The following is a 27,443-nucleotide window of genomic DNA, read 5'->3' as shown; positions in this document are numbered from 1 at the left end:
CACTGAGATGGGAAAATGAATGAAGTAAAACCCCCAAAACTGTATTTTATTTTTAGGAAAGGCAATTGTAGATGATACATGGGCCGATCTAAATGTCATCCCGTTGGAGTTTTAGATATAAAGGGATAGTCCACCTTTAGCAAATCTAATAAACGCACCCATGTGATTGGCATAAATAATGTGCATTTATTACATGTTGTAATTGAAGCCTGCAGAGCATTGCAACCACGATCAATGTATGGTGGGTGCCTTGCAGACTCTCCCTCCGACCCCTGTCTGAGCCCACCTGAGCAATGTGTGTCAACGTGGAAGCTTGTAGTCTCCACCGAGGAACGGGCCTTCTGCTATGGAGCTGGAGGAGTTAACCAATAGACAAGTCCTGTGATGTCACATGTTCTCCACTGAGATATGAAACCCTGCAGATCACTGTGATTGGATGGTGCCATTATCTGGACGGAGTCACGCCCTGCCACTCTGAATGCAAACCAAAACAGAAGGCTGCGGGGAGAAGCACCCCACAAATGAGGGGTGGGGGGGGTATCCCGTGCGCGATTCGCTGCTGCAGACAGCCCGGGGAAGGAAAATAAACAAACAGGTCTCTGCTGCTGCTGTCATATGCCTTGTGTGTGTGGCAGCAAAAGGGTTAATGGAATGTTATCTAGCACATTCAATGGTCACTTTGTAAACTGATGACATGTTTGAACACGCATGCATCTTAAAGTGGACCTGTCCTTTGTACATACAGGGCAAAACATTAGGTTCACTTAAAGCAGAACTTTGGGGGAGATGATTAACCCTTGCAGTGGGGCTACCCCTGCGCTCCAAGGGCTAACTGCTCGTTTGTGTCTAGGTAAGTTATACTCACCCGATCCTTGGAGCCGGCCTGTTCTTAGACCTTCCCTAGAGCCGCCCCTCCCCCCCCTCGGTGTAGGAATCCTTGTGTCTGTACAAGACGTAAAGGAACCATCGGTGCAGAGAAGGGGGAGAAACGTGTCAGTTGACCGGAGAAGCAGGGAGTCGGCTCCACAGTTCGGGTGAGTATAACTCTTGTTTTGTTTTTTAGCACCTAGACACAAGCACCAAGATCAACAATCTGAGCTGCTACAGAGTGAGGAGAATTCATCAGAACTGGAGCAGTTGTCTATGGCAACCAATCAGCTTCTGTCTTTCATTTTCAAAGCTTAACTGAAGAGAGAAGCTGATTGGTTGCTATGGGCGACTGCTCCAGATTTCATCAATTTTCCTCATATTTATAAGTGTTTAAGTCTCACTGATGCATTGTAACAACAGTGCTTCGTTTGAGGTTTTTTTTTTAATTAACTTTATTCAAAGTTAACAGACAAACATTTAATTCCACTCTATGCGCAGCAGCATGTTGTTTGTTGTTGCAGACCTGCAACGTACACTCCCTCCATATTGTCCGTAAACCCAGAGTATGTCGTTGCCTCTTACACAGGGGGTCTGAGTTATCCGCCATGACTGTGTTTTCACAGAATCTTTGCCGTCTGAAGTTTGTTTTTCGGGCATGAGACACAATCAGACCTGCGGCCAGTCGCCCGGCAGGGTCACCGTTTACGTCAAATCTGCATCAAGAGCGCTCCAGAAAAACAAGCTTCTTATGAAGCGCTACCAGGAGGAGAATTCTTCTTCCAATAGCAGTGCTGCGAAAAGGACCAGAGGGCCGTGTCTCATCATACAGCGCCAAGAGATGGCCGCCTTCTTCCAGCTGTTTGGTAAGCGAGTGCCGTACGTGTTTCATAATAACGTATTACATAAATGTTTTCCAGTTTATTGTCTGAATGGGAACCGCAGTCATCTAAGGCATGGGTAAGGTAACAATGGGTAAGGTAACAATGGGTGAGGTAACAATGTACCAATGTAGGAAGATTGCATGAACAGATTTTTACCACTGGACAGCGTTGCTTTCCTCGGAGGCATTCTAGGACATCAGTCGGCCAAAGTGAACCTGTGGCCAAGGCTGTGGACGTGTATTCATAAAATTATTACCCAGCAGTAATTCATCCTTTATACAACTCTCTACTGATCTCTGTAGCTGCAGGTACTGTGAAGCAATTAATCCCCAAAGTTCACAGCAGTGGCACATAAAAAGGCTTCCCTCTCCCAGCAGTTCAGACCCCTCTGTTCCCATCCCAACAGTGATTCAGCAGCTCAGGTAACTCTGCTCCACCTCCCAGAAGTGACTTTGCACCTCAGCTCCCTCTGCATTTCCCTGGTTTCCAGCATTGACTCAGCAGCTCAGCTCCCCCTGCTTCCAGCATTGACTCAGCAGCTCAGCTCCCCCTGCTTCCAGCAGAGACTCAGCAGCTCAGCTCCCCCTGCTTCCAGCAGAGACTCAGCAGCTCAGCTCCCCCTGCTTCCAGCAGAGACTCAGCAGCTCAGCTCCCCCTGCTTCCAGCAGAGACTCGGCAGCTCAGCTTCCCCTGCTTCCAGAAGCAACTTAGCAGCTCAGCTCCCCCTGCTTCCAGGAGAGACTCAGCAGCTCAGCTCTCCCTGCTTCCAGCAGAGACTCGGCAGCTCAGCTTCCCCTGCTTCCAGAAGCAACTTAGCAGCTCAGCTCCCCCTGCTTCCAGAAGCAACTTAGCAGCTCAGCTCCCCCTACTTCCAGGAGAGACTCAGCAGCTCAGCTTTTTTTCCTCGCTGTAATGAACGTCTTTACAACCATAAACGTGTATAACAGATGGTGTTGTCCCGCGCCTCGCCTGGTGGAGAAAATAACATTACTATAAACAGCAGCTACTGTCTTCTCATCTCCTCCCTGTGTAACGGTTCCTTGTAGCGGGGGAGCAAAGGTGCTTCTACAATATGCTTGTCATGGACTCGTGAATGAATGTTCACACCAAATGTCAACTTAATAAACCCGATCATATTGTCAGATTTTCTTTCTCCGTTCTGCACTCCATTTTCTTTTTAATTCAAGAAAAAGCTTTAGTAAGAAAGTACAACAAATGAGACCCCCCTCTGCTGATTGACAGCAGCAGTGGGCGGGTGCATTAGCTAGTTTGCTATTGGCTATTGCAAAGTGCAATAGCCAATAAGAATCTAGCTATGCATTTGTATGACTTTTGTTTCTTTTCTGAGTATTTCACATGTTTTTCTAGCCAAAATGTGATTTCTTTGTCGTCCATTGAGAGACACGGTAAATCATTCACCTTCGGGTTATACTGCCACCTACAAGAGGATTGGCCACTTGCAAACGAAAAAAAACTAAGCCAGTCCAGAGTAAGCCTTCCTACTACCAGCACGCCTCAGTTTTTTTTTTTTGCTAGTGCCCCAGGGGGATGGCTTCCCTTCAGACCCCTATTGGATCCCTAATGTCACTTTTGCACTTCAAAGAAGCTGTTCGAGGACAGATCATGGAGCAAAGGGTAGCAAATCACTTTACATTTCAGTGCAACGATCTGCTAGAGGCTTTCTTGGTACAGTCCATATACCCACCACACTCAGAGCCGCTGTTCCAATGTTATAAGGTAAAGGTAGTCAGCGGATGGCAACCGCCTCGTATGAACAGAAGGATGAACACCGGCACTCCAACAGCAAATTAAGCACGTCTATTTATTAACGTACGTGCTGCACAGCAAGATACACTAATGCAATGTTTTGGGGTCACAGAGGATCCCCTTCATCAGGCAGAAACAAGTGATCCAGATTTAGTTGGACAACACCATAGCGGTGGCATACATCAACCAGCAGGGAGAAACTTGATGTGTATCCTGCCCTTCAGCTTTGTCTGCCATGTACATCCCAGGGAGCATGAGCTTTGCTGATTGAAGAACTCTACCGCTAACTCAGCAGAGAGGACACTGCTTCTACATAGAGAGCAAGGGTCCTTCTCTGCAGCATGCTGGCAAGGGACAGGATTTTCTACTCCAGATGTGACTGCTTTCCAAAGAAAACAAACTATAATATCTTTCCATTTGCACACCGTTTGTTTTGATGGATCTGGAATGTATTTAAACTGAAAGTTCAATTAGGCTTTAAGTGCAGAAGTTAGGTGCCCAGGGGGTGGTGTGTCCACAGTAAACTCTCCTTCCTGAAGTGACATTTCCATGTTAGATCACCTCCATTCTTAAGGCTGGGGAGCTATGGAGAGGTACAGTATATATAGTAGGGAACTAATCTCAATGTAGAGGCAAACTCGCAGTCTCTTCAACAAAAATGCCAGCTTTAATTCCAGACAGCAATCAATTGACAAAAAAAAGGTTACAGGCATCCAGCCCCAAAAATTAAATTGTCATAAACAAATAAAAGCCCGCTCCACTGAGCCTTACTGGTATTAGCGATAGTCCTCTGAGCTGGGTCTGTTTCCTTTATGGGAACAGTTACAGTCCATCCACAGAACCCTGTCCTGCTGACAGTCTTGGCTCCAAACACATAACTTGCTGCATTCAGCACACTGTCTCTCCTTGCACTGAGACACACACTTCCCCCAGCTAGGTGCAGCTGCACACTAATGAAGTCCTGTGCAGTCTTCACTAAACTACGGTCCATGGAACTAGGAGTCTGTCCCACCCAGAGCTCTATCAGACTCCTAGTAACACCTGCCCCAGGATTTGTTTTACCAATACAAGGTAAAGAGCTATTCTTCTTTACCTCCAAATCTATGCTGGCATTACCTTCGATGATGAATCTAAGGATCCGTGGAGGAATGTATCTACCATCTATCACTCTGCCTGCCAACCTGGCAGGTTTTACTGGCACCCTGTTACAATATATATATATATATATATACATACACAACACCACATGAAAAGTATCATTGTGCCATTTCAAAATGTATTTCAGATGTTCTGCACTGCAGTGTAATGCATGTGGTGTACTCTGACCACCCACATTGCTGGCTGGCCGGTTGCTCACCTTCTGTCTAAGTCATCCTCTGACATAAGCAGTCTATTAGTGTGCAAGGAGAAAATCTCCGCAAGTGTTTTGTTACGTCCAGAAGTTGTTATTATAAGTCACAATTAGTATAAAAAACCCTCTTTTCTCAGGTTCAACAAGTCTCCCTACATGAGAGCTAAAGAAAGAAAACTATACTACACTGATGACTGTGTAAACCAGCTTTTGGAGCAGATTCTTTGTAATCTCCTGTAATTGAAATGACCCTCCAGGATTACTTCTTACATATCAGCTCTGTATATGTTTCCTTTCTTCTTCATTTGTTATGCTCTGGTGGGGGGACCTGCTGAACCCCCAAAATGCATTGGATTGAAACAAATGATACTTTTAATAAAAACAAATTCTGGACAATACTTCCCAGAGCTTTCCTCCTTGCACACTAGTTGATCCGATAGGCATGCTGATCTACGGATGTTACTCCATGGAGTCCTGCCTAAATGGAATACTTATTCTAGAATTGAGTTTCATTCAGAGTAGTTATAAAACAAACCATTCAGCACTGCACATTTATCCTTCCATAAGCTGGTCCATGGCCTTCTGCATCACTAGGGGGGTTATACTTACAAATTGGAGAAAAGATGACAGAAACAAAAGTGACGTTGTCCATAGTGACCAATCAAATTATTTTTTTCAGTATAAAAAGATACCCTGCATTGTGTATCACGGAACTGTGGTGTGCCCATAAAAAGGCAGGTAAAGGGCAAATGACTAGTCACCAGCATTGCCTGAGGTCTCCCTGCAGCTGGTTGTTAATTTTGGTTTGCATGTTATAGCAAAAAGCAATCAGATCAACACCGAGGAGCTCTGCAGACAGCCTGCCCTGAGGAGGGTATAATCTATAACCCGCTTTAAAAAAATCTGATCCCAAGAACAAAATTGTATTATATTGCAGTTTACTGGACTGGGTGTGTTGTCTGCATTAGTTTTCTTATTTCCAGCTTTTTTTAACCTTACGATGCTGTCAGCAACACCTCCCCTTCTCTATAACATAAGGGGAGGTGTTGTGTAGTCCATAAAGATAAATGGGAACAATGTAACTGACAGCAGTCAGCACAAAGCACAAGAAGCTATCAGCTCATTGAGTTTCTAACAAGATCAACAGGTATTTGTGCACATATCATAGAGATATAACACACAATTGTAATGGAATATTAACAGACCAAAAGAAAGCAAATAATAGAAGTTCATAGTTTGGATTTACACACTTTACATTTGTATACAAAGGATGCTGATTTGGTTACAGCCTTCCTGCACATTGTGTAACATTCATATGGAGTAACATCATTAGGATTTGGATATTTTTTCTGTAGGATTACATGATATGTTGGTATTCTAGGAGTGCTTGTCATTTGCCAGAGGAAAGGATAGAGAGCGGTTGAAGTATCCTTCGTCTGGAGCTTTCATGTTTTCTACAGATTGTATACTAATGGCATGGGTTTTTTTCTTCTCTTTGTCTGCAGTACCTCTTGGCAATGACATTTGTTTATTTTAAGAGAGCCGGATACAATATAAATGAGTATACGAGAGCGAACTTCTTTACAGCTTTGTAAGTACAAATGACATTAATGTATTGGATATGTTTTTATAAAACATTTTCCATTGGGGTTTACAATTTTACCTTTAGATTGATCTATCCTCTCTTAATTAATATATGCTGATCCTGCAGCATGTCAGGTTCAGTGTCGCTAAAGACTTCTGAGCGTTCCCAGAATGATCAGAAGCCTGCAACTTTGTTTCAGCATAGAAACAGGATGATAAATGTTTCTCTGCTGAAACATTTAGGGTTAGTTCACACCAGAAACTGCATCACAACTGCGTGTGTTTGCACAGTTGCATTGCGATCCGTTTTGACGCGTTTGTGATGCGTTTTTGATGTGTTTTTTCCCCCCTGCATGTCCCTGGATGATGCCACAATCAATTCGGTTTGGGTTTTTTTTGTATGCATTCTGTTGCATTTTAGTGCGTATGCATACATTTTGATGCGTTTTGCTGTGTTTAGTGCTGTTAGATGCAGGTAAAATAGGACATGCAGTAACTAATGTGGACTCGGCAAAAAAAAACTGACAATTGTTCTATTACAATTCTATCCAAATCTAAAAAAAAGTTTTGCATTTGTTATGCTCCTTGCCCCTTTCTTCCGACCTAACCTAACCTTCCGCTCCACAGATGCATACTTATCTCGAAGAGACAGCCGCAGTTCTACTGTTTGTTTACATCTGGTGCCCCAAGTCTTCACTACACCTGTGTATTAGTGCCCCATAGACTTCTATGGGACCATCTCCACCTTCAGGACACAGCCCCACTAATGTACGGGTACACACATGACAGAGAAGATTTGCGGCGCTGGATGTAAACTAGGGATGTCCAGATACCAGTGCTGATACTTGGCATTTTCATGAGAACTACACGGGTTGCAGCTGGGACCTGGCTCCGACGCTCCACCACTGTCCTGAAATCATTAGTCTGTATTGTTTTAGAAAAACTGTCACATGACAATCAACAAAAATGTATCAGTACTTGTATCTGTGAGGACTTGGACAAGTATCAGTACTTGTACCTGCATGAATGGTAACGGTGCATCCCTTTATTTATAGTTATAAAAACATTAGTTTAAAGGGAATAAAAGAATAACTGCACTTTGTTTTAAAGTGCTCTGATCCTTTAACTTTAGCACATAGAGATTTTTCATACAATTTTTTAATGTCCTCCGCTTACTGATAGACACACTGAGAAAAAACCAGATCACAGTCCTGTATTACTAATCAGAATGAATAAAGCCTGCCCGTGTTATACGTTGTTTAGATATTTGGCAAACACGGTAGAAGAGGATAATGAAGAAGCTAAATACGAAATCTTCCCCTGGGCATTAGGAAAGAACTGGACAAAACTTTTCTCAGGCTTCCTGAAAGCAAGGGACGAGCTGTGGTCACGCGTCCAGCACAGAGCCGCTGTGAGCAGACGTTGCTGCGAGGAGGTCAGTAACATTTACGACATGTTCAAAGGGATGTCTTCAGGAATTTCTTTTCATTTTCTGAATGAGAGACAAAACGAACTCCACACGTTCCCAGAGCAATAAATTAGGATTCATCTTCCCACTGTAATACGTAATCTGATGGTTGGACCGCAGCTCAATCTGTCCGGTGTATGAATCAATCCCACAGAGTTCAACTGACAAGAGGACGGCTATGAGCCAATGATTATGTAGGATGTACATGGCGCCAACAGTTTGCACAGCGCTTTACAATATAAGGAAGACATTACAATCACAATACAATTCAAGACAAGATGGTAAGGAGGGCCCTGCCCCTGAGGGCTTACAATGTAAAAGATGATACAAGGCCCTGATATTTCCAAAGCTGCAATTTACTGATCTCTTTTACTTCTACCATATGTACAAATTAAGAAACCTTTATAGACAGTGGCCATGGAATGGATACCTAACGTATCTCAGTGGAAGTTATTCAAGAAGATCTCCAGGAAAACTTTTTGAATACCCTTGCAGTGGGGCTACCCCCCGCAGTGCAAAGGTTAAATGCTCATTTGTGTCTACGGCCAAAAATGATCATTATTGGTATTTAAATGCCGCCGACAATTGTACGCAGCGCTTTACATAATTGCACATTCACATCAGTCCCTGCCCTCAAGGAGCTTACAATCTAAGGTCTCTATCTTACATACATACATAGAGGGCCAATGTAGACAGGAGACAATTAACCTCCCAGCATGTCTTTGGCATGTGTGGGGGGAAATTGAAGTACACGGAGGAAACCCACACAAGCACAGGGAGAACATGGAAACTCCTCGTAGATAGTGACCTGGCCGGTATTCAAACCCCCAGTGCTACAAGTCAGAATAACAAAGTTATACTTACCCGAGGCTCCGAGTCAGTCAGCCGTCACAGAGCTCCCTGCTGCCTGTATCCTCCTCTGCAGCAGCATTGGAATATTCCTCAGCATCCTCACGTCTATACACATTGAGGGGAATTTATCAAAACCGGAGCAGACAAAATCTGGAGCAGATTTGCATGACAACCAATCAGCATCTCTCTTTCATTTTCAAATCCTAACTGAGCAAACTGAAGAGAGAAGCTGATTGGTTGCCATGCACAGCTGCTCCAGATTTTGTCTGCTCCAGTTTTGATAAATTCCCCTCACAGTATAGATGTGTTCATTTACAGGACCTTAGACCTCTGCAGAGGAGGGGTAGAGACACAAGAAGGATCGGTCTAAGTACAAGCCGGCTCGGAGCTTCAGGTGAGTATAAGTTGTTGTTTGTTTGTTTTTTACCTAGACACAAACAAGCACTTAACCCTTGCAGTGCGGGGGTAGCCTGACTGGAAGGGTTAATGAAAACCATTTCTGGAGTTCTTCTTTAATCATATCCTCCCATATGAAAAAAATAGGTATGGGAAGAGAAACTGGCCCTTCAAATTCCATAAAATGTGGGACCTATGATATAACTCGGTTCTCACCCTACGGTCAAGATGACGTAACCTGGTCCAAACATCACAACTACCACAGCCAATGTATGTTTACCTGTCTGCTTCATGTCATATGACACACATATGTGATAAGGAATCACAAGAGGCTGTTTGTATTTCTCTCTATGCTGCATATCTGTTTCCAGATGATTTCACATTCTCACTGCTGTTATTTTCTATAATGATGCACTTCTTTACTTGTATACAACTGGTTTTGCTCAATAAAACGAAGTTTAAAAAACACTTCAGCGCATGTTTAAAAAGACTTGGTGGTAAATAAAAAGCTACATCGAGATTTGAAATCCATTTATGTTTTTATTTTGTTTTTTATTAGGAAAGTTTTATTAAGGTTTTGTAAGATCAACAAAATATCATAACAAACCAATGTGTTGGTCGAAATTACATACACTGAAATGTAAAAGAGTTGAACTTCCAACAATGTCAAATAAATTAGGAACAAAAGGAAAGGGAAACAGAGACAAGTGTTGATATGGTAATCACGATATTATTGCTTTGTCGGTCAATTCCCAATCGGGTTCCCAGGTATGAGGTCAGCGGCAAATGTGGCCGGTTCGCCTGAGAATACCACAATTTTGAACATAGAAATCAAAATTCTCGTAGTAGTAGGCCTCAGTGTGTCGATAAATTTCTCAGCGGCTTGTGGTAGCAGGATTGCCGGGAAACCCACAAGGAAGAGAGTCAGAAATAGGAATGAGAGAAGGGGGGGTCCAAAGGGAGGGGGTAGGGGTGGGCAAAGTGGTGGTGATGTGTGGGAGGGTGCAAGGCAGGAGGTACCTGAGTACGATTGAAAAGTAAGGTATGATGGGCAATGCGAGGTGCCGTGGCATGAGTAGGTGTAGTCCCATTCATTATACACCACGCTGTGGATCTGTAAAGTCATCAGACATAGTAAAGTAGGTCCAACAGGCCCACATTGCTCTGAAGCTATCTAATGTATCATGTTTAGTGGCACATAATTCTTCCATTTCATATACATGTCCAAACTGTACAAGCCATTCCCTTAGTGGGTGTGTGTTCTTGTCGCCGGTGGCGTGGGGATGATCGTACGTGCAGCATTTATGAGATGCCTGTGTAGTGATTTATATGTACCCGAGGGGGTAGCAGGGTCCCGATGTAACCATGGGGGTGAATTGCAGCACAGTGCCCGTGATCTTTCGGATCCCCGCATGTACGTGTCGCCAAAAGGGCTGGGTGTGGGGGCAAGACACGAAGATAGGTGTGAGGGTACCATCACCCGCGTGGCATCGCCAGCATGACTGGGACACTGTCAGGTATATGCGGTGCAGTAGGTGAGGAGTCCTGTACAAAAAAGTGAGAATTTTCAAATGAGTTTCTTGCATCTTGTTATTGACCGTGCATTTTGTGTTCTGTTGTGCAGATGTTGGTCCAGGAACGGCCGGTTAGAGTATTATTGAGAGTTTGTTCCCATTTGGTGCGACGGTTGGGTAAATGTCAGGTGGTGCTGTCTCTGAGAAGGGTGTACGGCCATGAGATCAGGTGTCTGGTTGGGCCGCTTCCTGAGTAAAGCCTCTCAAGGGGCGTGAGGGTCCGATCTATGTGCGGGGGACGTTAGGAAATGTCTTATTTGGAAAGAAATCCACCAGGGGAGCGAACCTCGTTTCGTAATTCCTGAAAGTTAATTTTTGGTGACGAACTTGTGGGACTTAAAGAAAAGCTGTGCTCTCAATGGAGGGTCTTGGGACCAGTACGACATGAAATCTCTAGTGGCACTTGGAGGAAAATCTCGGTTGTGTTTCAGACGTTCCACGGGGCTATGGAGAGAGATGAGAGTATTGAGGCGTCGCATGGAGAAGATGTCAAGGGTCGCCCCTATGAGAGGGTGGGTCCGTAGCTCTGCCGGCCATAGTGCGTCTCTCAGCCATATCATAGACGATAAGGAGGTATCTGCTATCACCTCCAGCGCCACCCACAGTTTGGTGGTTGTGTGGAGATGCCAGTGCAGTACTCTGGAAATGTGCGGCCTTGTAGTATAAGTATATGTCAGGAACGTCCAGACCTCCTGTACGTTTGGGTGCCTTAAGAAGGGACCAAAACACCTGGAAGTTGCACAATAAGGTATGGGAGGCCTGGGATGCACTGGAGGGGGATCGGGGGATGTCGTCCGAGGTGGATGGAGATGCGAGATGAAGCCGGTACCCAGCTTTTACTACCCTCTATTTCTCTTATTGCTTCCTTTTTTTTTCTGTTCTGTGTCTTTTCTTTTCCAGGGTTCTGTCCTGGCCACCGCTTTTTGTTTGTTCTCCAGGCCAGCGAGCCTGGTTCATGCGTAACACCAGATCGAGCTCTTCTCAGGATTACAGTATTGCACTTCACCTCTAACCTGTTATACTGCTGATCATAGGTATGGTGCGGGAAATGGATGTATACCTCCGATTTTTAATGTCCGTTATGTTACTTTTTCGTTACATGAGTGGTACTGCTTGTTAGCCAGGGTTATTACATTCCATGTGAATTGCATGTATTTCCTCCTTTTGGGGGCCCGACACTGCAGTGGGTTTAACGGTGTACTGTTGCTTGTTACACAATGTATGCTTGGTTTTGGTCCGCATGATCTCTTATTCCTTGTTTCATGACTTTGGTCATTTCTGTATTGTCTGTTTATAAAACTCAATAAAAATTGTCAATTTGAAAAAGAAGGGACCAAGAGAGACGGGGCACGTGTCGTTCCATATGAAGGAGGAAAAGATGGTATCCAACTTGCGGAAGAATGGGCGTGGTAGTTTAATAAGTATGGTTTGGAAAAGGTATAGTAGTTTGGGAAGCACGTTCTGAAGTTTTGTGCCTAGCGTCCTTCTCCTGCAGGTGGCGATATTACCCTACCATTCAGGATCTACGATCTGTTGCCTGTGTCCTTCAATGAACGGAGAGAAAAGGATTTTACGGTGAGTACAAAAATCCTATTTTTCAGTAAGGCAGCCCTGCCAAACCAGGAAAAAGTGTGCGTTCGCCAGTTCCGAAGGTCCTTAAGGATGGTATCGTGCAGAGTTGCAAAGTTCAAATCGAAGTTCGAATAATGAATTTATGTTTTAACTCCGAGAGCATGTACAATGATATCAAAATATTAGGGCTGCAGAAAATTAACGATTAATCGTTAATTTTTTTGATCTATCAAAATTATTTTGATCGGTACTCACCTCTCCGCCGGCTTTTGGGTCTTCCGTCGGAGATCCGGTGACGTCATGGACATCGACTTCACCGAACTCCTCCCACCTTCCCCAAGTGGCTGTCGGCTAACGAAGGGAAGGGGGAGGAGTCCGGTGACGTCGTTGTCCGTGACGGCTAACGAAGGAAAGTAGGGAGGAGTCCGGTGACGTCGATGTCCGTGACGTCACCGGACTCTTCCCCCTTCCCTTCGTTACCTGACGGAATCACTTGGGCCGGCGAGTCTCATGGTTCATACTAACATATACTAATGGCAGTTCCCTGCAATAGAAGAGGTAATATACTCCCCTCTCTGTTCAAGTGCTGCATCCTCTGTCAGTTTCTTCAGCTTTCAACACTTCCAGGAATGTTGGATACCTGTATCCCTCACTACACACTGTGGTTTAATCCTCTAACCCCTACAGGACACAGTGTACGGGTCAGTGGATGGAACCACAGTGTGCAGTGGGGTACAAATCCCAGAAGTGTCAAAGGCTAATGAGCCTGATGGAGGCTGCAGTGCTTGGATGGAGACAAGGGCCACCGGATAGGTGAGTATATTACCTCATCTATAGCAGGAAAGTGCTAATAAGATTTTTATTTTTTTTAGGGTGACTGACGGGGTCAATTGTAAACTAAAACAGTGCAAATTAGAAAGCAATAATGATTGATAGAACAATATTTTTGGTGTTTTTTTTTTTCTACAAGTGTATCTACTTCTCAGTCAGCATCCCATACATTTGTGGATACTGGACCAGCACTTTTATTCCAGCTTAGAGATCCATTTTGTGTGGTTTTACAAGAAATCAGAATGTGCCCTATTACCTAAAACTAGTTGGATCTGTATGTGCGTTATAATGAATCGAAATTAGTCGATTAAACATTTTTTTGATTAATCGAACAGGAAAATTTTAATCATTACCAGCCCTACAAAATATATTAATTTTCAGTCTCTCTTGTGAGCCAGGTACCCAGATATGTTTTACATAGCTTTGGCCCAAGCATTTCTGCATGCTTTCCCGGTATTGTTATAGAACAGTACAACTATATGCTCCTGTATGTGAGTCTGAACTAATATCAAATTTAGTTACTGTGCAAGACACAAAGATCATAAAACTAAAAAAAAATGTACAGGTCACATACAAGTGGGAGGATGGAGATGAAGGGGGTAATGTATACATGTGCAGGATAAGGGAGGTGAAAGGGTTAATATACAGGTCAGCGCATAGACAGAATGGATTCCTGTGTCAGGAATCCCAGGTGTCCTGTTCAGATGCGGCCGCTGTGCACATGACAGTAAATGACAGGGTGACAGCGGCCGCATCTGTCAGCAGAAGTCTGCATGTTCTCGTACATGGTACAATTACATGCGGTTTGGAATACATGACTGTCTCTGGATGCAGGCTAGACGCACCCAGCGACAATGATCTACCCCAAATCGCATGTAATCTTTTACAGGTGGACTGCCGCTGACAGATGCAGCCGTTGTCAATGACTTCAATGGGTAGTACAGCAGCTTCATCTGAACAGGGACACCAGGAATTCCCGCAGCTGGAATCTATAGGTTCTTGCCGTAGAAATACCAGATCACCCCACGTAAACGGAGCCTTTGTCAATAATTGAAAACTTGCACGTGTATCTTGCTTCATTTACTTTCTGCATGTGCAAAAAAATTATATTCATAGAACTTTCTTTTCTCTTCATCTGCAGGTGATGGCAATCGCTCCGATACATTACATCTGGCAGCGAGAGCGTTCGGAGCAGCACAGTGGTGCAGTAAGAAATTATAATCCGGATGAATCTTATCTTCCCCGTGGTCCATCAGGTACACCTCCAGACTGCGTCCTGTGCAGAAAGAAAGGTCGAATCGTGGCCCTGGGATTATCAAGCTCCTCCTCATCCTCACCTGATGCTACACCAGTGAGAAAGCAGAAAGTAGCACGTGTTTCTGCAGAATTACCTAAAGATAAGATGCTGGTAGACCCACCACAGTTCTGCCACTACTTCCAAGGTTTGCCCTATTCCAGTGACATACTTCATTAGGCTGTGTGGCACTTTTCAGTATATGCTTTTCTTTTTTTGCAACTCGTGTTTCGTCAAAGTTTTCTGTTTTCATGAGTCTAGAGGTTAAAGCGCTCTTCAGATTGGGAACACTTATACTTTTAAATGCCCTTTCCCAAGATACAAACACAGAGGAGGACTTTTCCCCACCAGCAAGAAGTTGAAAAGCAATACTGACTTCAAATTGTGGCCCTCCAGCTCTCAGTGTTTCCAGCCACTGTTGCAAGCTGTGCACACCGGCATAAGTGCGAGGGCATCAGGGGTTCCAAACAGTGCCTGGTGGCATGTGACTGCAGCAGGGGGTACCTGGTGCCTCCGGGGTACTCTTACACTCTATGATGGCAGAGCTGTTTAGGTCTCTATAACTAATCAACAATTTTGTCTACATCTAAAACTGGGAGGATTGCCAATATGCAGATTTGCTGATCATCTAGTCCAGATACGTAGAATTATTTGATGTCAGTGCCTGCCCTATGTTAAGGGGGTCAGTGGAAGGTGCTGCCTCTGGGCCCAATCCCATTACGACATACTATGGTTAAGGAATTGGCTCTAGGTCAGTGTTATTAACATTTTATTTCAAACTGATGTTTTATATCATTTTTTATGTGTAAAATATTTACTTTACAATTAAACTTTAATGTGACACTAAACTCAGGAGTTAAAGCTTAAAAATGCATTCAAGTAGCTTAACTATTAACAATACTGGACCTTATTCGTGTATCACTCGGCTGTAGATCCTCAAATCATCTCTGAATCGGTGCTGACACTGTCCTTCCTTCTGGCGGGTGGCTACGTCTGTTCCCCATGGTCCCTGTGTGTGTTGTAAAGTAGCCACCGCTCCAAGCTCAGTCCTGTGATGGACTACAATCTCAGGCCTAGTTTACTAATTGGTATTTAGATTGTAGTCCATCCCGGTAAAAGAGCTTGGAGCGGCTCTGCTCTAGATTTGGTCCGGACATGGTGTGAATGGGCCACAAAAGAAGTAAGGCATCCACTATTTGCTCTGGTCTGGAACACAGAAAAATGCATGTAAACACATGCAAACGCACGAGGGAATCAATTGAGACTATAAAAACGCATCAGAACACATCAAAAAAGTGTCACGAACGCACATGACCACATTTGCAGAAACACATCCAGATCTGGTCTAGCAATGGTGTGAACAAGCCCTCAAAAACACAAGGAACATCTTGGTTGGGGTTCAGTTATATTTTTATCAACATGCCAGAGAAACTGATGTAACATTTGTGGGTTTTTTTTCAGTTAATCAAGAAAATGTGACCAGAGGAAGCTCCAGATCCCAAGACAAGTCCATGGAGTGGTTCTCACACAGCGAGTAGATTTGGCTGCATGTGAAATAATGAAGGTTACAGTATATTTATAATAGTAATAAAAGTTTTAATCCAAAGAGTGGGGGGGGGGTAATGTGTTAACTTTATTTGGGTCACAGTATGCTGCATATTATATAAATGAACTATGTACACGTCATAATAAAGGTCCTCAGCATCAGTTGGAATCGTCTTCATGTGTTGGTGGTGCTGCTTTAAATTTCCTCAGGTGCACAAGAAAAGCTAGAAAAGAAATAGCAATTTTGGTGAATGGCAATCATTATTTATGTTGTCACTGTCAATAAATAAAATCAAGTTTTTGGGTCAGAGGATTGCAGTAGATAGTGTTCAGCCTGACACTGAGCCAGCCTCCTCATGATCAACCTGAGGACGAGGGCCGGGCATGGACAACATGCAGCAAATGAGACATGTGATACCTTCTGTTCTAAGAAGACTTTACTGTGTTAAGCTGGCCATACGCTTTACAACTATCGCAAGACTTTCGGCGTGCGATGGTTGTAAGCTATTTAAAAGCTTGTACAACCTGCCCATCTTGGATAGGCAGATCGTACCTGCGATCATCGCAAGCCCGCCCTGCTGAAGGGAGGGCTTCCGATGACTGCAATGCTGAACGGGCAGTGTGCGCTTGCTCACACCGGCCCGTGCGGCATTTGTCTTATGAGCACGCTACAAACCCGCCGAAAATCTCATGATTTTCGGCTGGTTTTCCAACATGCTCGTAAGACAAAAGACGTGCGACCGGTTGCACGCCTTCCATACACCTGCCGATTATCGTACGATTTCGGGTTTTCCAGCGATTATCGTACGATAATCGGCAGGTGTATGGCCACCTTAACACACTGATTCAGTTGCAGGGCTTTCTGATTGCTTTAGTCCCAACACACCATAACTTGTATGGTTATACTGTCTCACAGGTTGTAAAAAGAACGCATGCATTGAGAAGGCTGCTATAGGCAGCAACACTGTCCTTTCGTTTATGTTGTTGTTATGAAAAAATGATGTACTGTACTCACCTGTGTGTCCTGTTTGCCAAGGCCGAGGTCGAGCAATATAAGGCACTTGTCCAAATGCCTGTGATCTATCTGGGTGGTCATCATCCTCTACAGGAAGAGAAGAAACACGCTATATGTATAGTATCCAAACCCAAAAACAAAAATAGAATAAATTGCAGCTATTGCAAAAAAATAAAATAAAGTCTCCCCCTGCACAAGAGAAAGGCCTACCCAACCAAAATCTTCCCCTACAGAGTATATCTGTATATATATATATTGCATACATATATATATGACGGTGGAGCCCGACGAGCAGCTTTACAGTCAAGCGATCGGGCGTCTCTAGAGCTGTGCCCGATGCGGCCGGGAAAGGCACGGCTCTGTGACAGGAGATCAAAGGGAGTTCAGTACACGAACTCCCATTTGATCTCCTCTCAGTCCCCGAATGCAGGAAGTGATGTATATTACATCACTTCCTGCATTCACTCTCCAGCTACAGAAGCTGATGAACCAGATCTCTGCTTCATCAGCTTCTCTGGGGGTCGCTAGGTGACATTAGGGGTCTTGGAGACCCCTGATGTCTCGATAAAGAGGACCTGTCATGTAAATTGGCTATTACATAGGGGGCTTCTTAGGCCCCTCATGTAATATCAATAAAGCTGTGTGTAAAAAAAAAAAGTAATACTAAAATTAAAGAAGCATAAAAAAAGAAAACATTTTTTTAAAGTCCCCGCCCCCCACATACACACGCAGATATGAGTCGGGTGCGCCTACGTGCGAAAACGACGATTGCGCGGCACATGTTAAATATCGCAGCAAACGTCGGTAAATTAAGCTTTTGCTATCTTAAAAGGACTTGTGTGCTGGTGACAATTCTACAATTTAGCTGACATTCGCGGCGCCATCCGCAGTCACTGCGAGCACCCCCCACTACAAGGGTCATATCGGTAAGGAGTGCAACAAGGAGAGTACTTATTATTTACCCGACGTGACACCGAATTCAGAATTTTGATATTCCAATATTCAGGTACATAAACCTGCATAAAATGTCTGCATGTGGATTGGCCCTGGTCTATGAGCTCTATTTTTACATGCAAATCCACAAATGTATGCATATGTAAAGCCAAAACATTTTAGTTTTGGATAGGAGTAAGAAATGGTTAAAATCCTTGTTACTTTTTTTCCTTTCTTGCTCTGTGTACCATTGGGGAGACTTCCCTTCCATTCCTGTCACAAATTAAAAGATTTCCCCTCATCCCCTGTCCCAGTGAGAGCCATAAGACTTTGGATTACTCACATCTCTCTGCACGGGTTAAAATGGCCTAAAGGATGAATCCCCCAGCGGGAGCACAGAGCATTACAGACCTGACAGAGGTTATAATCCTTTCTGACTCTATCCAAAAAGGCTCTCCGGCTCTGGTGAAACTACAAATCCCATTATGTAGCCGTCTCTGGTAGTCCTGCCTGTGGCTGTGAGAATCTTGCAATGCCACATGGGATTGTTCCACAACAGCTGGAGGGTCGGAGTTTCTGCACCCCTGCTCTTTGGGTCCGTTCACACTAGCAAGCCCGCTAAAATGCTGAGTTTTAGCAGACGGGCTAGTGCGTTGTGTCAGCTCTGGCTGTGATTGGTGTATCGCACACTGTCGGAAATGTCTTTGTTTACATTTTTTTTTAACTTTATGTGGAGTGTACACTCCATTCAGGTCCCCACACGGCAACAAGGTGCTCTGCGGCGGCAAGCAGTGCACTCTGATAAAATGCAGCATGTTTGCATTTTATTGTAGCTCTCTGCCCACTGAGTTGTGGTGCGAATGGGACAATAGTTTTCTATGTCTCCTTGCAGTGACTTGTGTTGATCTGGTGCGATCCAACACAGGTCACCGCAATATGTGTAAATGGGCCCTCAAGCTGAACTACGGCCTTCCCTTCAGTCTTGCACAGATGTGTAAGCGCCTCCCTTGGACTGAAAATGCCCACCCTGCTTCTTCATTGCCCGGGAAGCCAGCTCCATGCTTTTTGGCCGGTGTTCTGAAGTGATAGAACACCAGCTCAATGCTAATTGGCCAGGAAGCCGGCTTCTCAGCCGATCAGCTTCAAGCTGGCTTCCCTGCCGATCAGCATCAAGGCGGCTTCCCAGCCAATCAGGAAGATGGGAGGTGGGTCATTACCCATTGCCTGGCTTCCTGATGGGCCAGGAAACCTGCTCCATGCTGTTTGGCTTGCTCCACGCTGCTTGGCAGGGAAGTCGGCTTCCCAGCCAATCAGCATCAAAACTGGCTTCCCGGCCAATCATGAAGTACCCACCGCTCGGCTTCCTGACTGGCCGGAAAGCCGGCTCCATGTTCCCTCATGGCACTGCCGTTTAGAGGAAATCTCCCTCTGACCAGAAGTTCTGGTATTGGGGGGGTAAGTATCGGAGGATTTGTACGAGTACTCCGTATTGGCACCGATACTAGTATCGGTGCATCCCTAGTTTTAACCATCCCCTACTCCATCAGAATTGTTTTTAAAAAGCCGATACACTCCGACTCTGCAGCATCTACCAAAAAAAGAAAATATGACGTTTTTGTGATTTGGTGAATACATGTTCTGCTGGTAACCTGTGGTATCTTACCATCTGTTTCATCATCATCACCATCTTCCTCTTCAAGTGGTTCCAGTGTATGAGGCTCCGCCCTCTTGGAAATTCTGCCATCTTTACTTACAGATGGCGCCACCAGCCAGTCCGTGACACCGACCTCTATGACCTTTTCACACATCAGAGGAAGCTTACAGCACCGAATCCCCTCCAGGAGGTCAACAGCCTGCGTGATACTGTCATGGAGAACAACACGGTGCAGAAAATGGTTTATAGAAGATAGATTATGATGTCACAATACAAAAAGTATTAACCACTTGCCGACCGGGGTGTTATCCCCCCATCCTGTGCCGGCCATTTTTCAGTATTAAGCGCTGCGGTACATGCAGGATGTTCAATGTGACTATAGGGTGTGCAACCATATACATGCAGCATAATAAATGTGACAACGGTGCAACGTCTGGGAATATATATATATATATAAAATAATCAGGGGGACTCCGGGGTGTGATGTGTGTCATTACATATCCAACCCCAATCTCTGAAGTCATTTTTCACTTTGCAGCTTTCATTAAAATAATCCCTGGTAAACTTGCCATGAAGGGCCTCCTTTGGGCACTTCCTGTTATAGGATGACAACTGTCTCCCAATTGTGCTCCTGTGTTGTCACATGCACCATGGTGGAGACTAGAAGTGGACGTGCAAATACACATTGCGCAGGCATGGGTAACCATTGTCAATGGCGGTCCAGAGCAATGATGTGCAGCTGACGCTGGAGTGAGTGCATGTAGACAGGAAAAAGCTGAAGGTGATTAGCAGACTTGAGATGGAAAGAGGAAGGAAATCTGTATTGTATTTTATGCATTTAATGGCAATTGTTTATGATACATGGTGCTATAGCAAGTTCAATTCCAACAGAGGTTTAACCATTTGCTGACCGCGCTGTTACACCCCCTTCCTGTCCAGGCCATTTTTCAGTATTCAGCGCTGCGGTACTTTGACTGACATTTATTCCGTCATGCAACGCTGCACTGAAATGAATTTTATACCATTTTTTGGGGACAGATAGAGCTTTATTTTGGTTTTATTTTATCACCACTACGGGTTTTATTTATTACTATATAAAGAAAAAAACTAGGGAACATTTTGTAAAAAAAAATGTTTTCCTACTCTCTGTTATAAAACAATTATTATGACTCCATTTTTGGGTAAAATATAAAAGTCGGGGTCACGTCGGGTAAATAGACACCAAATATGTCAAGCTTTAAAATTGCGCGCGTAATCGCAAAAAGCTTCCCAAAATCTGCTACAGCTGATGCTTTGAAAGCTTTTACCGCTCATCAGTTTAATGTTATCAGTGATTGATGGCCCTAAAATTATTGCTCTCACTGCGACGTTAGCGGTGATATGTAATCGTTGTTTTCGTACATAAGCGCGCACCCAAAACGTATGTATAGAACGCGATGACTCGGGGACCTCAGACCGCAGCAGCGGAGGGGAGAAAGGCTCCAGGGACCGGTCTAAAACCCGGTGTTCTGTCGAAATGGCCAATTTGTCGAGATCTCCAACTCGTAACGTCACCTCTGTTGGAGAGTTCGACGAGATGGCGCTAGTGTGCGTGCGCCAGCCCTGGCATTTTTCCAAGCCTCGTCGACTTGCCCTAAGTGCTCCTGTGTGGCCTCGCAATCCTCATCGAGTTCTCCAACTGGCATCACTGCTTGTGCCAACAGATGCAACTTAGAACGCAAATTAGAGAACGTGATGCTGCTCTTAGGTGACCGCACAGGCGCACTGACAGGAGTTGGAGATCTCGACAAGTTTGACATCTCGATAAAACACCGGCTGGCTCGGAGGGTCGGGTAAGACTAACTTTGTTATTTTTGACCCTAGGCAAAAATGAGCTCTTAACCCTTGTAGTGCTGGACACTTAACATTGTATTGCAAGGATTCATAAGATTTTTACCTGGAGTTCTTTTTTAAATGAATATTGAAAATAAAGTCCTTGCAAAAGTTACAACTCTTTTCTTCCACGGTCCGTGTAGCAGGGTGTTGGGTTCCTGGTCCCCCCTGCTATGCTCAGTAGATCGATCCACCAGCCTCTATATTACTACTGTATCCTGTAGTGATGTACTGCCTGGCGGGATGAACCAGTGAGCGGAGGGGGGGAGGTCAGAAATCTGACACTCTTGAAAGTGTCGGATTTTGAAGATTCTTCTGGCAGCTTTTTTTTTCTTCATAGCAGGGATTAGAGGTGCGGACAGCAGGAGAGGCGAGCACTTTATTTTAGATTCTCAGACCACGCTGACCTCCTTAGAATTCTACATACCTGGATATCTAGCTCCAATGTTTTTCACAAGCAGCAGGTGAAATTAGGACTTATCTGCACACAATCTCTGGCCCAGTGACTTAAGGTGCCCACACACTTTACAATTAGCTGCAGATTTTCTGTGGTCAGAGGGAAGAAGTGCAACAGATTGGCCCAGGTGGAGATTACTCCATCCACACAGTTATAGTGACATTAAACCCTCAGATTTGTTAACATAAACCAATACTGTAATGTGCGCCTTACTGTAATCCATGGTTGTTTCCCTTCTCTTTGCTGCTCTTCCTTTTAAATCTGTATCTGTTCTCATGCTGGGGGAGAACTTCTGTTTTGCAGCAGACTGCCTTGTCTCTGGAATGGATACATGGTGTCTGTGTGCAGGTTCACAACCTGAGCCAGCACTACAGGAAGAGGCACTCAGCTGCAAAAGGGAAGTTCTCCCCAAGCATGAGAAGAGATAAGGATTTAAAAGGAAGAGCAGCAAAGAGAAGGGAAACAACCATGGATTACAGTAAGGCGCACATTACAGTATTGGTTTATGTTAAAAAATCTGAGGGTTTAATGTCACTTTAAGTGTAGATGGAGGAATCTGTTGCACCATTTCCATCTGACCACAGAAAATCTGCAGATAAATTGTAAGGTGTATGGCCAGCTTCAGAAAGCATTGAAGCCAAAGGGTGAGCATAACATGGGCAACAAAGACAGTCTGATCAATAGACCTGCATGCTTTACAAGGGAAAAAAACGTAATGTACTCACTTGGCTATGTACACCGCACACACAGCTCCCTGCTTGAGGTTTCCCGTGATCACTGGCAGTGCCATTTGTGGGTTTAACATGTCCAGAACAACCTATAGGAAGGGAAAGGAAGGCGCTTTATTGACGCCACTGAGCCTTGATATGGAAGCGTTTTCTGTTGGCTACAACACGGATAAAATGGGATTCCGTGCTCTCCTTACAATTTAAAGGGTTAGTTCACCTCCATAATAAAATTGTCCATGCAGTGCAGTGTCCCCAATACATTTTGAAAAATAAGCTTCCCCCAAGTCTGTCCGAAAAAACGGATAGGACGTGCCAGACAACAGCCACACCCCAGCTGCGCAGCAACAATACTGATGATTGTTGGAAGGTGGAGGTAGGACTAATTGTGGCAGATTACAGCAAGAGTCACTCTGCAACCTACTGAACTGCAGGAAGGTTGTGAGTGGAAATCACTCACCTCATAGTTCTCCTTTAAGGTGCCCATACACCTGCCAATTATCGTACAATAATTGCGGGTGATCCCGCGATCGTCTCGATGTCTCCTGAGCAGGCTTGAAAACCCGTCGTACGATTGTCGGGTGGGTTAGTGGCGTTCTCGGGAGACAAATGCCGCACGGGCCAGTGTGCGCAAATGCACACTGCCTGTGCGGCATTGGAATCATCGGAAGCCCTCCCCTCGGCGGGGGCGGGCTTGCGATGATCGTAAGTACGATCTGCCTGCCCAAGATGGGCAGATCGTACGAGCTTTTAATTACCTTAATTGGTGCGATGGTTGTAAAGTGTATGGCCACCGAAAGTCCCATTAAGGAAGCCAGGTGACGTGTAATGACTCACTACCTAGCTTTCTAAATAGCCGGCAAGTCGGGCGGCGTGTAAATACTCACCACCCGGCTTCTCGATTAGCAGGGAAGCCGTCCCCATGCTTCTTGTCACCAGGTGACGAGTGAGCATGGAGACGGACTCCCTGCTAATCGGGAAGCCAGGTGACGAGTGAGCATGGAGACGGACTCCCTGCTAATCGGGAAGCCAGGTGACGAGTGAGCATGGCGACGGATTCCCTGCTAATCGGGAAGCCAGGTGACGAGTGAGCATGGAGACGGACTCCCTGCTAATCGGGAAACCAGGTGGCGAGTGAGCATGGCGACGGATTCCCGGCTAATCAGGAAGCCAGGTGGCGAGTCATTACACCCCGCCGGCTTCCTTAATGGGACTTCCGGTATCGGTATTCAGTATCAGCGAGTACCGAAAAAAATAAAAATATCAGAACGTGATAGCAAGAAAGCGGTATTGGTGCATCCCTAATATAAAGCATGGCCGTCTACACTTGTGTAAATGGCCAAAGTTTCCTCATCAAAGTGTATAGAAGACGCGATACTCACGGCATCAAGTGCAACAGATTCAATGTCAGGCAAAGCGTCCATGATACTCTTGTTGATGAAATGCACGTTATCCGGCCACGTCCGACCTCTCCGAACCTGCCACGCTTTCCTCCAAGTCGAAAAATTCTGCTTTGAGACTTTGTGGTGGTCGGCGCGCACATCAAAGCTGTACACGCAGCCGTCCGAGCCCACTGGGGAATTGGTACTGTAGTCTTTAATCAACTCCCACTTAAGAGGCCCAATGATATCATCTTTATATGGGAAAAGTAATTCTTGCCGCTCTGGGAAATGTCACTTCTAACATTCAGCATATATAATCTGCAGAGATTTATATTGGAAGCGGATTTCACTCGTTCATTAAAGAGACCCTGTCACCAACGTGAGAGTGCAGAAAAATACATCATTTTGAATGCTTGTGGTTTTCCTTCCCTTCCCTCCGGGCAAATACATTTTTTTTTAACCTTGCCGTGGGGCTACCCCCGTACTGCAAGGGTTAAGTGCCCTTCTTGGTCTAGGAGCTGGAGTAAAGCAGATTTACTTACCTGATCTTCCTCTGGGCTGCTAGACCGGTCCCCACACCTTCTTCTCCCCCTGAGCTCCGGTGGTCTAAGGACCAGTGACATCATCACGTTTTATGCAGGTCCATTGACGTGCATTAGACGAGAGGATGCCGAGGGATATTCCGACCGGCTCCTTTGATCGGCCAATCGAGGGATACCGGCCAAACGGGAGCCGACAGTGCCCCCCCCCCCACTGCGGAATTCATATAGTGTATGGCCAGCTTCATTTTTACAAGGCCAACAATGACTTACAGCTCTAGAAGTTGGTGGAGTGATGTCACTGCTCTAGGAATTTACCTGCGTTGCGGGCCCACCATAGACAGACACACTTGCCGGAGCTTTGCAGTCACATGACCGCTTGTAGAAAAGTATTTTCAATGATATTTATTAGCAACTGTACACAGAGAAAATGAGAGGATCGGGAAGGCAATGTTATTGGGTGTTTTTTTCAATTGCGCTGTTTGTTTGAGGAGGGGGCCCCATTAAAAAAAAATGCTATGGGGCCGAGATTTGAAGTTATGCCCCTGCCCAGCAATGATTGGTCCAGCATTGTCCAATGGAGTGAGTCACATGCTCTCCCATACCTCAAAGTACTGGATATTCCTTCGGCTCCCGGCCTGAAATAAGGTGCCAGCGGAGCAAAAGAAAGGTTAATCTATACTGCTGGAGATGAGGGAATTCAATCTAAGATTGGTCATTGATTACCCTCCTCGTAGATGTGCGGTTTTGGGAATTTATCTTACCAAGAAAACAAAAACTGATCACCGACGTCTGCAATGCTTACCTGCACGCGACAAAAACAGACTGAACGCTCCAGAACCAGAACCGGCTTCCAATACCACATCCCCCGGACTGATGTCCATTACCATCATCATGGCTGTGATGTCCTGAAACAGAAGATTATGTTATTGATGTATCGGGCCGCCATATACTATTGGCTACATACAGGAATGGGTTCTTAAAGAGACACAGCCAAGCGACTGTCTCCTGGAGGCTCACCGTCCCCTCCAATCCTCTTATACCAACCTTTCCTGCGTCCCCCCCATTGCTTGGAGCTTGGTGTCTAAACCCAATGTAAGGTCCATGGTGGTCACATGGTGCTGGAGCTGACACAGTGTCCTCTGAAAGGGTTTCACACCAGGTCATTGGACACTCAGGTCGGAGCACTGCATTGTGGGAGGAGGTCACATGCTCTCCCTTACCCGGGTATTTACCAAGTAGATTGGAGGTGAGATTTCAAGACTCTCTCAGTTTGCCCTCAATGATAATTCTGTAGTGCAGTAACCCAATGGAACCAATCAGAATCCATCTAGCACTGCATTACTCCATGTGGCCAATATCATATCTGAGGGATGATACTATTCGCTGGAGTCTGCCCAAGCCAGTGCAAACCTTTCAGTGACCACCCGACCCAATCAGTTGCCGCCAGGTCTTTAACAACCCCTTTGTTACATGTAGCTTCGGAGTGGGGCATGCCCTGGCCTGATTGGGCCAGGGGGGGTCACAAACAGTTTTGTGCGGGCTTGGGTGACCTCAGTTCACACCAAGCCAACACACATCACTACTGGTCATTAGAGATCAGCTTGTGCAAACCCAGTTTGCCCAAGCCCACTCTAAACTGTGACCACCACCCCCTCCTCCCGGCCCAATTAGTGGTAGCAGGGACCTTCCCCGTCCCTTTGTGATGTATAGCTGCAGGGCATGGAATGTGCCATCCCACAACTGATTGGGTCGGGAGGAGGGGGTGGCATTCACAGTTTTGAGTGGACTTGGGCACACGGGCCAAGCCACATCACTACTGGCCATCTGTTGATCCCCTAGTCTTAACCCCTGTGGCCGATAATTTTCAGATCTGTCTCACCAGTATAATAATCCAGCACTTGGTTCTCAACTCCATTCATTCATGGGACAACATAGACCAAGCTCCTCCATACCTTTGGATAGGCAATAGTGGGCCCCCTCTTCATGAAGAGGACATATTCCTCCATTGAGGGTCTTCTCAGCATGAACTTGTGTCCGGTGGAAGTCTGGAGCGTCTGTCCCGGCAGCTTTCCCACTATGTCCTGGTAACATATGGCCCCCCAGTTGCTGATGAGTTTGCCATGTTGTTTTAGGAGGAACATCTTCTTGAACATGGAGTAGTGTCTTCTCTTGTACTCTGCCAGCAGCAGATCCCCTGGTCTGAACGGTTCACCCTGAGAAGGTGAGAGGTCACTGTCTGCTTCTGGGGCAGTAAGGGAGGTGGATGACAGAGGGGATGTTGGGGGTTGTGGTTGATAAGTCTTCTCTGCAGCCTCCTTGACCTGTGGCGGTGCCATAGTTCCAAAATCTTCTGGCTCTAAGTGCAAAGCCCTTGGTGGAGGAGAAGGTGATGATTGCGGTGGAGTGAACTGCTCTTTCCCCTCTTGTGGTGCCGAGACTCCTCTAACATCCTCTAGCTCTCCTTGGAAGATGTTTTCTAGAGATGGGAGTGGATCGACCTGCTTCAACAACCCTTCACCTTGTGGACTGGACAGTTCTGGTCCCTGCAGATCCTGGACCTCTTTGGAGATGAACTCAGGATGGATCATCCTACTGACCCTGTCCAGAGGAGACAATGATCTGCCCCATGCCCTCCTGAGCAGCCTGCCACTGGCAGATCCTGGGACCTGTGCTGCCTCCTGAGACCCCTGTCCGTCATCCTTGCTGCCTCCCCCAGGGCAGTCTGAGTGATTGACAGTTCGCAGCAGGAGGAGACGGTGCCTGCAGGAGAGGAAAGTGGCCGCACCGCCAGCAGGGGGCAGTGTGCGGGAGAGCAGAGCGCTGCACAGACGGGGCACCCTCCTGCCCGGAGACATGCTGGCTGAAAGTCAGCTCTGCA

At 45.6% G+C, this 27,443-nt stretch overlaps 2 protein-coding genes across 2 annotated transcripts; one reads left to right on the top strand and one right to left on the bottom strand.

Annotated features, from left to right (window-relative positions):
* The first annotated feature begins 1,525 nt into the window (after positions 1-1,525).
* Positions 1,526-15,978, top strand: SPDYA (speedy/RINGO cell cycle regulator family member A). Its single transcript, XM_018568138.1, is given in 5 exon segments — positions 1,526-1,741; positions 6,330-6,460; positions 7,717-7,888; positions 14,288-14,588; positions 15,902-15,978. Coding segments are annotated over 5 exon segments (897 nt in total).
* Positions 15,897-27,443, bottom strand: TRMT61B (tRNA methyltransferase 61B). The gene is made up of 7 exons (XM_018568128.1): positions 26,518-27,443; positions 25,368-25,470; positions 24,024-24,214; positions 22,642-22,733; positions 19,597-19,796; positions 17,001-17,087; positions 15,897-16,209 (listed from the first exon to the last, which is right to left on the bottom strand). Exons 1-7 carry the CDS (start codon positions 27,418-27,420, stop codon positions 16,145-16,147), a joined length of 1,641 nt encoding a protein of 546 aa, XP_018423630.1. The 5' UTR covers positions 27,421-27,443; the 3' UTR covers positions 15,897-16,144.

This window comes from Nanorana parkeri, unplaced genomic scaffold (genome assembly GCF_000935625.1).
Source record: "Nanorana parkeri isolate BGI_ZX_2015 unplaced genomic scaffold, ASM93562v1 scaffold31, whole genome shotgun sequence".
NCBI classification, from domain to species: domain Eukaryota; kingdom Metazoa; phylum Chordata; class Amphibia; order Anura; family Dicroglossidae; genus Nanorana; species Nanorana parkeri.
The sequence above is the reverse complement of the archived record's forward strand: the minus strand, read 5'-3'. Positions and strand labels throughout refer to the sequence as shown.

What these genes read in the sequence shown, in the direction of transcription:
- TRMT61B (XM_018568128.1), bottom strand. Translation starts at nt 27,420, where the DNA reads ATGTCTCCGGGCAGGAGGGTGCCCCGTCTGTGCAGCGCTCTGCTCTCC. An exon ending in CCACTATTGCCTATCCAAAG is followed by an intron (nt 25,471 to 26,517) that starts GTATGGAGGAGC and finishes CTTCTGTTTCAG; the next exon opens with GACATCACAGCCATGATGAT. An exon ending in TGATGATGATGAAACAGATG is followed by an intron (nt 17,088 to 19,596) that starts GTAAGATACCAC and finishes CTCTTCCTGTAG; the next exon opens with AGGATGATGACCACCCAGAT.